At 53.2% G+C, this 12,614-nt stretch overlaps 1 protein-coding gene across 1 annotated transcript; it reads right to left on the reverse strand.

Annotated features, from left to right (window-relative positions):
* Nucleotides 1-9,574: 9,574 nt before the first annotated feature.
* On the reverse strand, nt 9,575-11,661 carry GPR31 (G protein-coupled receptor 31). The gene has a single exon (XM_034991923.1). The coding sequence runs from the start codon at nt 11,652-11,654 to the stop codon at nt 10,713-10,715; it is 942 nt and encodes a 313-aa protein (XP_034847814.1). The 5' UTR covers nt 11,655-11,661; the 3' UTR covers nt 9,575-10,712.
* Between the last annotated feature and the right edge of the window lie 953 nt (nt 11,662-12,614).

Genomic DNA, 12,614 nt, shown 5'->3' on the forward strand with positions numbered 1-12,614 from the left:
AAGGCACCAGGGCCATGGCAGGGCTGGGGCCCGCTCCTCGGCGGGGCGCTGCCGCCCCCTGGTGGCCGCATGCGGCGCCTGCAGCTGTGGGAACGTCCGCCGGGGTTTCAGGCAGGGGCCGCGAGCCTGCGGGGTGCAAGCGCTTTAAAGTTTACGCCCAAAACCAAATGTACGAAGTGAAAAAAAAGGAACTGCCCCCAGATCTTCTATCTGTTGGCACTGAGATGCTTCTGATTTCAGCGTGGTGTCTTTTCTATTTGTACTCTATCTTACATATCACTATAATAATACAATATTTGATTTATATTGTGTATATATGTGGACACATATTAGCACTTGCTGAATAATTGTTTTGTTTTGTGTTTTGATGGATGATGTTGGAAACAAGGTGGACACTGAAGGACGTTCTCCGGTGAAAGGTCCTGACTCTGTAAGACACACGCGCACTGGAAGCCCCCCCGCCCCCCCCTCCGTTTGCACCCAAAGTAACAAAGTAGCTCTGAGATATGTGAGAGGACGTAAAGCTTTAACAAAACAGGGGGATATACTTTCTGGTTTAGGGAATAAACAAAAGGAAAAGTAACAAAATGGACAATGAAGAATCTATGAGTTAAAATGTCAGTTCTAATAGGAGAGAGGCATATAATAAAAAAGGAGATTCTAGATAACCTAATGTCACCTTCTGAATGGAGAGATACAAAAATAAACTAAGTGCCCTCAGATTTTGTATTTTTACTGGGAGAAGGTTTATTTGTAATGAATAAATCTATTTTACAGAAAAAACCAAATATACAATATGAATAGAATCTTCTACTATATCCTCCAGAATCAGTAGAAAATCCTTATAATAATTACTAAGTTTAAATCTGATTGCACTGTTGCTGCCACTCATTTTTTAAATTGCCTTTAATATTCATGTAATAGTAGGTTGGCTCTCTTTTTTTGCCACGTGACTACCTATATTTTGGTTTTCAGGTTTCTCCTTGTTTGTTTTGGTCATAGTGTATGCATATGTATTTACAAATGTATATATGTTTTATGAATGATTTAGAAAATATATTATCTATATATACGTTAAATTATATATTTTAGGACACTTTTAGGGTATTCTAAAGTACTAAGGATAGGTGTTTTTTTTTTAAAAGAAGAGATATAATCTCCTACTCACAAGAAATTTATTCTAAAATTCTAAAACTAAACACTCATTTTGTTAGCTTTCTAAATTCTGGGTATACCTGGTTTGTTTCCCCCTAATTATTAGGACAACAGAGGAGTAGAGTGGTATTTGGGTGAGTCAGCATGCATGGAGAATCTCACTGCAGCTTCTGATCTGTGCAGTGTGGTGGGAGATGTATGGGGGTCCTCCCTGGAGACCCCATGTCAAAGTGCCAAGGAGGGGGGCACTCAGGAGCCTAGCCTCACTTTTGGGAAGAGCCTCTTAACAGAGCCGTTCCTCAGTCATGTGGGGAAGGTCACGCAGTGGCCACCACTGGATCTGGGAGCAGGGGCTCTGGGGTCCCAACTACGGACACGTGCATGACCTTGGTAGCTATGTCATCAGCTCTTGGGCCCTTCACATCGAAGTTCTTGGCTGGCCACAGGTAATCTATCACTGTGCCATAGACACCACTCACTGCACTGCCTTCAGCCAGGTGACTGTTCTAGCCAGTGACACTGGGTATCAGTGTGCGCGTCCTCCTGGCTGACCTGGGAGCCAGCAGAATTCCCACTGGTCAGTCCACTCCCTGGCGCTCCAGTGGGAACTAGACATTAACTATGTTGGAACCAACCTGCCTTTTATTGTTCCTATTACAGGGCTGAGCCCGTCCAAGGCGTGCATCACCTGGGCCTGGCAGTCCTCCTGCTGCAAAGGATGCATCCCACCCCACAGCCTCCACCTTCCTCCCAGGCTCTCCTCCATGTTCTCCTCCCCCACCAACCTTGGTTCGCAGTGCCCCGAGGGGGTTGCCAGCAGAGAGAGCCCTGCCATCTTCCACAAACGTGGCAAAGGTGTCTGCAGCAGGTTGATTAGTGGTCTGAGAGCTTCTCCCCTGTATCCCATAGCTTGGATCCCATGGCTGTCCCTGGCCACGGCCCCTCGTGAGTCGAGCACACTCCTGACCCCCTGGGTTTTAAGCCATGGTTAATAATAAGCTGAGCACAGACATGGGAAACCTGTTTTGAATGACACATTTCACAGAGAAGCAAACTCAGAACGAGGCCTTGTAAGTTTGATGTGGATCCTACTGGGAGGTCACGACTGTGGCCTCCTGCTCCTCCCTGGGAACGCCCATACCCTGTGCATCCACCCTTGGGTGTTAAGGAATCGGTCGTATCTGCCAACTGAAGGAGACACTGGGGCCAGCCACTCACCAGGCAGCTCCAGCACCCCAGGCTTCGCCAAGCTGTTGACGGTTACCATGGTTACCAAGGCAGTCCGCAGCTCTCCAAGGGATCTGGAGGGAGGTGGGTGGGACCAGGAGGGGCGCATCCCCTGGTGGCAGGACCTTCAGTGCCTGGGAAGCCTCTTCCCACCAGGAGATGCTAAGCTGCAGTCTGCATGGGATCTGGGGCCCTGGTTGTATGAGGATGGCAGACTCTGTTTCCCTCTCTGCTAATGACCCTGTTTGTTTTAATCATCCTCCACCCCCCCGACCCCTTAAATGTCAGGTGGGGAATTTAATTTTCAAGTAATGTGATTACTAAGTTACCATGGCTTCCAGTGAATTGCACTACACCATTTTTATAGTTTCCTTCCTTTATTTTCCGAGTGTTTACTTTTGTATTAATAGAAGAAATAAACAGTACATTTTTCTAGGCAGCTAGCTCTTAAATTGTCTTATGCTGGTGTTTGAAGTCAAAGAAACGCCATGTTTTAGAATAAAATAAAAGCTCTGATTGCTTGTGGGTAAAATAATATAATCACAGGAGTGTTCCAGGATTATTAATTATTCTAACAGGTGTCTAATTATGCAAGTGACTGGAGTCTTCAACCTCAGGAGTGTGATTGCACCCGAGTTCTTGTAAAAGTGAGAACAATGATTCATGAAAGGGTTGGGGAGTTTCCTCCACCTGAGAGCAACGTGCAAGCTGAAAACCAGAGCCCCACATCTCACATCCTCCACCTGAGCCACGCTCTTGGTGGCCTCGAGGAATCGCTTCCCAGAAACGTAGTTATTTTCTCTAGAATGTGCACTGTGTTTGCACCCCAGCTTCCTGCTCAGGCTCAGAGATGGTTTCTTTTGCCTGTGTTTTTTAAGTTTAGAAATATTTCTAATTATTAAATATGCCTTTGGTGTGTTTTAACTGAAAAAAGCACTTAGCCCAGAATTGGTGATTCTACTTCATGCAGGTGTGAAATGCGGGTAGGTTTGTGGGGAGGCTTGGCTCTTTTTTCTCTGGCCAAATCTAAAAAGCGTCATACAAATGTGTTGATCATAGAGCAGTGTGAGCTTTGGCCCAGAGGTCGAAAACAAACCTGCATCTGTGCTGAATTTCCGTGTTCAGCATTGTTGGACGAGCTGTGGCCTGACCCAGTGCACTGTGACCGGGGCATGAGGACCACTGGCCGGATGACGAACAGAAACCAAATGACGAGCCTTGGGGACTTGGGACTGTCCTCAAGCAGGTACAGGAATACTGACGTCAGGGGGGAGCTGGAGGTGACCGCAGCTGGAACGAGGGGACAGAGTGAACCCGAAACTGCACTGACAGGTGTCCCTGAGATGGCGGCTCTGCTCCGTGGAAGCAGGGCAGCAGGGCCAAGAGTCCGTCTTCCTTCTGCCCTCAGGGCTGCAGAGAAACAGCCTGCAGGGGATGCCCAGCAGATACAGGGATTTACTTCAAGGATGTGGCTCGTGTGTGGCTGTCAGGTGGCAGGCTGCTGTGTGAGGCAGGGTTTCCAGCCCCAGTCTGGAGGCACCTTCGGAGTCGGGGCTCTTGAGACCCTCACCTGATTGGACAAGGCTCACCACGTTAGTAAGGACCATCTTCTTTGCTCCTAGACAACTGACAGTAGATGTTAACCACATCCATTAAACACCTTCACCCAACACCCAGGCTAGCATCTCCTGAACCACTGACCACCATGGTGTGGCCAAGTGGACACAGAAAGTCAACCATCCCATCACATTTACCAAGGAAGGGACACTGGGAAACGTGTCTGAAACACGGCAAAGTGTAGAAGAGGGGCCACAGGGTAAGCGCCCTCATGGGCAGGGCTGCCCCCTGCCAGTGCATGGGGAATCAGTGTCCAGGGCTGGTAAATCTTCCTGTTTCCAAGAAGAGCTGGAAATCCAGACTTTTAAAAATGTGGTTTTGTTTTTTTTTTTTTAACTGCACATAGTATGACAATTGTGAGCCTTGTGAGCCAATCAGAATCTGTCTGTGGGCCGAAGTGCAGCTTTCGGGCAGCGGGTTACAGAGTGTCGTTGAGCAGCCCTGCGCAGCAGGCGCGCCCGGGCCCCCTGCCTCCTGCCGCTGGCTCTGTGGGTGTCTTGTGCAGGGCCCCCGAGGTGTGGGTCTGTTGCTTCGCCCTTCCTCTCCCGCACACGGCCGCCTGCCACACACGCGAACCTGTCTGTGGGGCCCCCACCCCCCTGGCCGTCCGCCGCCCCCCAGTGCCCCCCACGCGCTTGTTCTCGGAAGCCGCTGCAGGCGCCAAGTGGGGATGGTGGTGGGGACCTCACGGCTCAGTGCCCCGGATTCAAGGTGGCTCATCAGGCCAACCGTCCTTTGTGAGTGAAAGTGCAGAAAGCATTCTGCGCTCCTTCCCCGGGCGGACTGACGGACTGACGGACCGATGGACTGACGGAGGGAAGATTCCCGGGTGTTCTCTGGGGCCACAGTCTGGGGCCGGGAGCGCTCCTGGGCTCGGAAATGCCGCCCATCGGTCTCCCCAGCTGGTGGGAGAGAAGCCAGAGCACCCGGGGTGCGGGAGGGGAGGAAGGACAGACAGACAGACAGAAGGAAGGAAGGAAATTTGTAACCGTGGCGCTCATGACACTGTGAACCCAGCCTCTTTCCCCAGGTCCTCCTGTGCTGTATTCAGTCAGTTTAACTTAGTAAGACTATCGTTTGGGCCAAGTATTCCTGTTGCCATCCGCAACTGGAACAGGGAAAACTGTTCCATGTTACGGTGTACTTTGGGAATAAAAACATAAAAGGGGAGCCGTGCAGCAGTTTTTGGTTAATGTCTCTGGCATTTGTAAGTTTTCCTTTCACTTAATATTCTCAGTTCGCCTCCTGGAGACATGCTGCCGGCTCCGTCATGGGAAGGGGTTCCCAGGAGGCGTGAGCAGGGAGCCCTGGGCGTGCCCAGGAGACTGTCCTCCTGTCTGGGGGCTGTTAGCGACGAGCCGCAAGGGGAGGAGTTGGGATTTTATCCCGAGTGTCCAACTCCCTCGGGCACCGTGTCCGGAGCACGTCCCCTTCCGTTCCTCAGAAATCCAGGGCTTGCCTCCCGATGTCCTCTAGTTACCACAGCTCAGCCCTCAGAGCCTCTCCCTGAGTTTCTTCTGGGTGCCTGGATGGCCGGCCTTCGGGAGCCTTTATCAAAAGCTTTCATTGTGGACGTCTCCACGAGTCCCCACGGGGTGCCCACGAAGCTTTTCCACGACGAGTGGGTGTGCGGGGCTCCTGTGGGCCCAGGACCACAGTGTCTACTTGCTCCGCGCACCTGCAGGGAATTCTGTGTGTGCCTTCGTGCCTCTGGGCCCTGCCTGCAGGGGGGTACCCGCGAATGGTAGGGGACCGCAATTCTCAGGGACCGACACCAGATCGCAAGGGGACACGAGGGGGCACAGCGGTGCTGCGCTGGTGACTCAGCTGTGGAATGTTCTGGAATTGGCGAGCCTGCCACGGTGGGCACGAACCCCGCGGTGCTTAGCAAACGCCACATCTTTTCTCCTAGATGGCCAGTTACTGGGATGCCACCAGATAGGAGGAAAATCAAATTATAAGTAAGCAGTGAAAGCCCAAGAGAAAGGCATAAGGCCGAGAGCGTCCCGGAGAGACCCCGACCGGCTCGGCCCAGGCCCGCGTCACGGTCTTGCCCACCGGTGACCTGCGGCCCCACCATACCCCTGACCCGCAGATCGCCAGTTTGCTCACCTGCAAATGGGGAAATAGTACTTTCCTTGCTTACCCCACAGGTTTTGCAAATGAAAATGACTTATTATTGAGACTCCATTGGTGCATCTACTATTTGGGGCCGCGGTGTGTTACAGAAGCACAGGACACTCTGTGTGGAGTGTAGACCGTCTACACCCTCACACCACCTGTATGAAGGAGGGGAGGGAGCGGACGGGGTTGTGCAGGAGGGGGGCAGCCTCTGTGAGAAGGGCATCGCTGGGGCCCGGGCTGGGAGGGCAGGAGATGGACGCCCCACGGGCAGGGGACGGGTGCGGGGGAGGGGGGCCATAAGCCAGTTACAGAAAGACAGACGCCGCACAACCCACTCGCACGAGGTCCCTGCGGCTGTCCCATCCCCAGAGACAGAAAGAGCCGGGTGCGTGGCAGGGCCGGGGCAGGGGTGGGGCTCAGCGCTGGACAGGTCAGAGCTTCAGCTGGGGAAGATGGAAAGTTCTAGATGGACGGTGGTGATGGAGGCACCACAGTGGGAAGATACTTCCTGCTGTTGGACTGTGCAGGAGAGACGGTTAAGATGGCAAACCTTACATGATGCGTATTTTGCCACAATGTAAGAAGGGAGACATTCCAAGGATGGCGGTGCTTGGGGGGTCCATGAACACTAGCGGTGTGTTCTGGAAGCCTCTGAGAGTCGCTGACGCACTTCATGGCCCCTGACCCAGCCCACAGGCAGATACGCAGTCGGTTCATTATCTTGACCCCTAAATAAATCGAAATTGTTGACTTGATTAGTGGCAGAAGAGACTGTGAAAATATAGAGGAAAAGCTTTCTCCAATAAATATGAAAGATTATCATATTTTCATTTGTATTCTTGTCGTCCTAGGAAAATATGATAATATGATAATAAGGAATAGCATGGAGGACATTAGGAGAAGGAAGGGAAAAATGAAGGGGGAGAAATCGGAGGGGGAGACGAACTGTGAGAGACTATGGACTCTGAGGAACAAACTGAGGGTTCTAGAGGGGAGGGGGGTGTGGGGATGGGTTAGCCTGGTGATGGGTATTAAGGAGGGCACATATTGACTGGAGCACTGGGTGTTATACGAAAACAATGAATCGTGGAACACTCCATCAAAAACTAATGATGTAATGTATGGTGACTAACATAACATAATAAAATAAAATAAAATTAGGGGAAAAAAAGATACTTTAACTTTGCCTCTGGATCTAGAATTTCAAGGTATATTTTTAAAAAACCTATTATGTGATTAATAAAGTTAATTGGTTAACTTTAAATCAGATTAATTTGTTCATGTATTTGTTATTGATCCCACAAATGTAGTCCCTGTCTGCTGTGTGCCAGGCCCCATGCACCCTGCCAGGGACACAAAGATACATGGACACATACAAGCTTCAGGGAGGGGACGCAGAGGGGAAAGCAGGTGTGAGCACCAGAGGGCAGCCTGCAGGGCAAGGGGAGTGTGTTGGGGTGCTGGGAGTTGTTGTCAGGGGGCTTTATGAAGGGGCTGGTCTCAGGGGCTAGACCAGAAAGGGTGGGTAGGAAGTCATAAGACAGAGATTCAAATGCTCTGTGTACGATGCCCAGCACTTGGAGGACTTAGATTTAGCCAAGGAGGAATCAGGGACCTACTGGATTTTGGGGGGGAGAAATGACAACATTAACAGAATTTAAAAACACTGACAGTCTCCTCTGAATAGGGAAAGAAACTCATCACTCAGATTGAAATTCGGGCTCTTGGCTATCCTTCCAGTCAATGCTGAGATTTGCAAGAATAGCAGACGAGACCGTGCACCTGCTGCATTGTAAGAAGCAAGTCAAAGGAGAAAAGAAAGTAAAACTTGCTATTGACAGCAAAGTAGCTGTGGTTCTGAGGCCCATCCTTTGTTGCCTGCCCACACTTTCCTTCTGACTCATTTCCTCACTCAGAGAAAATAGTTTGGAGAAGGACAAGAGCTCCCTTCCTCCCCCGTATGTCATCAGAGAAGACAACTGTCTGATGCAGAACTCGCGGGGCTTCTGTGATGGGAGTGACAGGACACGATGCCAGAGAAACGTCCTCAGAGGCGAGGGTTCGCTGGACCTGGGACCTGCCAACTACAGAAACGGTGTCCCTTTCCACAGACGTGCAGAATGAAACTCGAGGCCGACAGAATGCTCGTAGAAGATCTGGAAAGTATTTCCCGGGAAGAAAGAACCCTAGCAAACCTTTGAGTCAGCAGAATGTTGCGACCTCCAGTTCACTGACTGCCTGTCCCGCTCCCGGCCCCGTGTTGGGGGCGCACGGGTAAACCGCTGTGTCCTCCCGAAGGGCGCACAGTCTGCTCGGGGATGGAAACGAAGTGGGTGAAAAAGCCCGACTGCCTGAGAATGGCAGAATAATATCTACTAGGTGCTGATGCTGTGCGAGGCTCCGTGCTCAACATCTCATGTATTATCTCCCCTAAACCGTGCGATAATCCCACAGGCCAGGGTTTGTTACCCCCATTTCCCCAGACGAGGGAAGTTCAGAGCAGTTGGGTGGTTTGTCCCGGGTCACAGAGCTAGGAAGCGACAGAGCAGGAAGCTGACCCAAGGGCCCTGACCGTGGCCACTCACCCCAGGCAGAGAGCTCTGGCGGCGCATTCACAGGATTAAAGAGGGACTTCAAAACCCTGGTGCCCTGGGACCCCCGAGACGACCAAGCCAGAACATCGGGCTTGGCCCAGGCATCAGGGTGTTCTGAAAGATCCTGGGTCCCCCACCTGCCGGGCGGCAGGAGCAGAGAGGAGGGCCGGGGCTCTGCTGGGATGAGACCCCCGGTCGCCAGGCTAACGGGCAGGGATCGGTGGGAAGTGCGGCCGGCTGCTGAGCTCCTGGACAAGGCTGGCTCACCCAGCAAGGAGCCCGGAGACAGCCAGCCGTGCTGGGAAGGTTCCGCAGAGCCTGGCGCTGGGCCGGAGCCTGTTCGGGCGGCCGGTGTGGGCTGGCTTCCCAGGCCTGAGGTCTGTTGGGGGGCTGTGTGACTTCACAGCCCGATTTACCTGTGCGGAGGGCTGCAGATCTCGGTGTCCAGCCTCAGAGAAATGGTTAAGAAACATCTGGACAGATTATTGAGGGATCAAGGAGAGAAAGACTGTGGAGAGTTTATCATGAGGTGGAAAATGTTATGTTTAATTGAATTTATGTTAAATGTTAGATTTTTTAAAAGCAGCATCGTGTACAATGGCATGTGCAGTGAGCCCACGGCAAGAAGACAGGCGCAGTGTAGACTGTGTCCAGGGCAGAGAATTTTATTAGGACCTCCCGCATTATTGTCTGGTCACAGCTCCGTACCAGCCACCTGAAATTCCACTCACTCTGGAGGACACGAAGCCTGCTAACCGTGGCCCAGGATTGCTGAGCGCATTTGCCATCCTCTGGGAACCGTGTTAGGCGGAGCACAGGAACAGGAACACACTCACATTTTAAACTTGGGTCCGAGACGGAGCCTACCTGGTAGGCGAACGATCCAGAAGGTGGGATTGCCATTTCCTCTGGCCTAAGGTCCCCACTTTTCACCCTGAATCTTACCAAGATCATGGGGCGGCCCGGGGAAGAGCAGTGGTCTGTCCGTGTGGACAAGGCAGGTGCAGCTCCAGGCCACAGGTGTGGGCCTCCTCACAAACTAGACCCTGTGCCTCCTCTACGCATTTTGGGGAGTCCCTTTTGGGGGCCACAGCACCAGGTTTGAAGAGAACAAGACAAGGCAGTCAGGTAGGCAACCTCCAAACTCTGTTGTCACCATCGTGAGCTCCAGACGTGGGCATAATTTAAGAGCATGACATGAGACCATGGGGCTGTTGCAGGAGCGCTGGGGGCTGGGCTCAGGTGGGCCCACCGGCTCTGTGTGGCCTCCCGGGGCATTGACTACAGTGACTTCTCAGAGCAGGGAAGCAAAGTGAGTTTCAAAAGCATTTAGACATTCAAACTCGAGAGAGGAGTTCTGGTGGCAATTTTGAGAAATTTAGTAGGAACGTGTTTCTTATAATAAACTAGGGAACAGTGTTGTCTTTGGCATCATGTACCATCCATGCAAATGAAGCAAAATGTTATAAACAGGAAACACTATGTGCCAGCCGGAGCCGAGCATGGAACTCAATAAGGTACGCCCCCCAAACGTGGCCTTGCAGTGCCGCGTGCCACTCTCCGGGGCCAGTCATCACAAGTGTGTGCGGCAGGTGGAGAGAGCAGACTCTCTGGAGAGTGCAAGCAGACGACTCACCAAGAGCAGACGCAGCAAGAGTGGTGCCCCTCTCCGCCTTCATCCTCCCATGACGGACCCATGAGAACACCTTCCGTGAGAGCGCAGCCGTAGCCGGCTTCCAGGTCAGCTGCTCAGTCTGCCTTCTCGCGGGTGGAGAGGAGACTCTGGCTTGCTAATCTGCTCTGTCCGGTCATGCAGAATAGCTGACGGAAATCCAGAAGATGGTGTGTGTGAGAGCACGGCCACAGTGCCGATGTGGGGGTCCCGATCCTTGTGGCGCGGCCCCGGGGTGTCCTCGCCCCGCAACCCTCAGCGGTGGTCCTTAGCGCTCAGACCGCTGCCCTTCCTGCGCCCCGGGGCCCGGCGGCTGGCTGGCCTCAAGAGTAGGAGTCTTTGATGTCCCCCGGGGCCTCGGTTTCCCTCCCTCGGCCCCTGAGGGTGTTGAAGACCTTGCGGTAGGAGTATCTGAACGCGGGGCTGGAGAAGCAGTACACGACCGGGTTCAGCACACTCTGCAGGTAGGTGAGGCCGTTGGTCACGTCGCACACGTGCACCATCGCTCCCAGGAACCCGCAGCCGCCCACCCTGCGGAAGGCGGCCACCAAGATCCGGGCCAGGAAGCTGGGCAGAAAGCACACGGCGAACAGGACCACGACCACCGTCACCAGCGCCCGGGCCCTCTGCAGCTTGGGCTGCTTGTCCGGGTCTCGGAGGCACCTCTGGAGGGTCCTGAGGATCCTGGCGTTGCAGAACAGGATGAGCCCAAAGGGAAGGACAAACTGCAGGAAGAACAGTGCTTCCTGCCAAATGATGCTGAAGGAGACTTCTCCCGCAGGCTCCAGACCCGGGCACGCGGCCTCCGAGACGAACAGGCTCTGGTGGGTGAGGCCAAGCAGCAGCAGCCACATGAAGCCCGACACCCCCCAGGCCGCCCGGGGGGACGCGAGGTTGACCTTCAGCCGGGGGTGGACCACCCGGAAGTACCGGTCTAAAGCCACGGCCGTGAGGAAGGCGACGCCCGCCCCGCGGCTGAGGACCTGCAGGAAGAACAGGCTTTGGCAGGACGCGTGTCCAAAGCTCCACGTCTTGTGTCTCAGGTAGAAGGCAGCGTGGAAGGGCAGGCAGAAGGTCAGCAGGAGGTCGGCCACGACCAAGTTGAGCAGGTAGACGGCGTAGGGTTTCCACACCTGCAGGCGGAAGAAGAAGGTCCACAGCGCCACGGCGTTGCCCAGAAGGCCCAGGCCGCCCTCCAGCAGGAGCAGCGTGGCCACAGACGCCTCCACCACGACGCTGGGCGCCGAGCAGTTGGCGGGGGGCATGTCGCCGATCCTGCCGGACTCCACTTTAAAGTAGCAGAGCACAGAGAGCCGGGGCTTTGGGGAATGCTCCTTCCCACAAAGTGAAAGACACGGGCTTTTTCCTGTCACAGGATCTGTGAGTTCTGCATTTTCTCAGTAAGAAAAAGTACTGAACCAGCATCGGGATAAAGTCAAAAGCAAACTAAAATTTGTTTGGGGAAAGAGGATCGGCGGGGAGGGAAAAAACCCTGGCAGTTTTGTTTTGCCCTAAAAAGGGGAAACTGTGTTTCACTTCACATCATCTGGCCTTTCGCTGGAACGACCATGTCCTGAATGTCTGGGTGGGCACAGGTGCGCGTCCGTGGCTACTGGCCACGGAGCCTGAGGGGCTTCATCACACCAGGACGTCTTGTCTTTATACAGTTAAAATAATGATGCAAACCAAAGGCTTCTCTAGTTTGAGTTTGCCTCGTGGGGAAGCGCTCCTCTTCTGGAGGAAGGACACTTACTGAGCCTCTCCTGCACGGGGCTCCATTTCATGCACGGGCACTCAGATCTGGTCCCTGACATCACAGAGGATGCTCTGGTGGCCCAGTTATCTCCCTCACGGTTGACCACTTTCGATCGTCCTCTTCTTTGTCAAATTTTATTTTCTGCTGAGGAGCCTTCCCCTCCCTCCTACACGACCTGGATTAGGATCTAGACCTGCAGGCCTCCGTTGGCCCTGAGAACAAAATAAAATTGATGGCTGGTCAAGATGCATAGATTCCACCAGAAAGTCAAGATCATGAGATATTAAATGAATCCAGTCATCCCTTCCCATTGTGGACCATGCTTGACCTTGGTTCTGGCCCATTCTCGACCGTGACTCACCTGGGTCCTGGCCCATCCTTGACCCTGACTCACTTGGGTCCTGACCCACTGTTGACCCTGACTCATCTGGGTCCTGACCCACTGTTGACCTTGACTCATCTGGGTCCT

The sequence above is a fragment of the Mirounga leonina genome, unplaced genomic scaffold (assembly GCF_011800145.1).
Source record: "Mirounga leonina isolate KUSES-001 unplaced genomic scaffold, KU_Mleo_1.0 Mir_54, whole genome shotgun sequence".
NCBI lineage: Eukaryota > Metazoa > Chordata > Mammalia > Carnivora > Phocidae > Mirounga > Mirounga leonina.

Excerpts from the sequence above, each read along its gene's own strand:
- GPR31 (XM_034991923.1), bottom strand. The coding sequence starts at position 11,654 with ATGCCCCCCGCCAACTGCTCGGCGCCCAGCGTCGTGGTGGAGGCGTCT.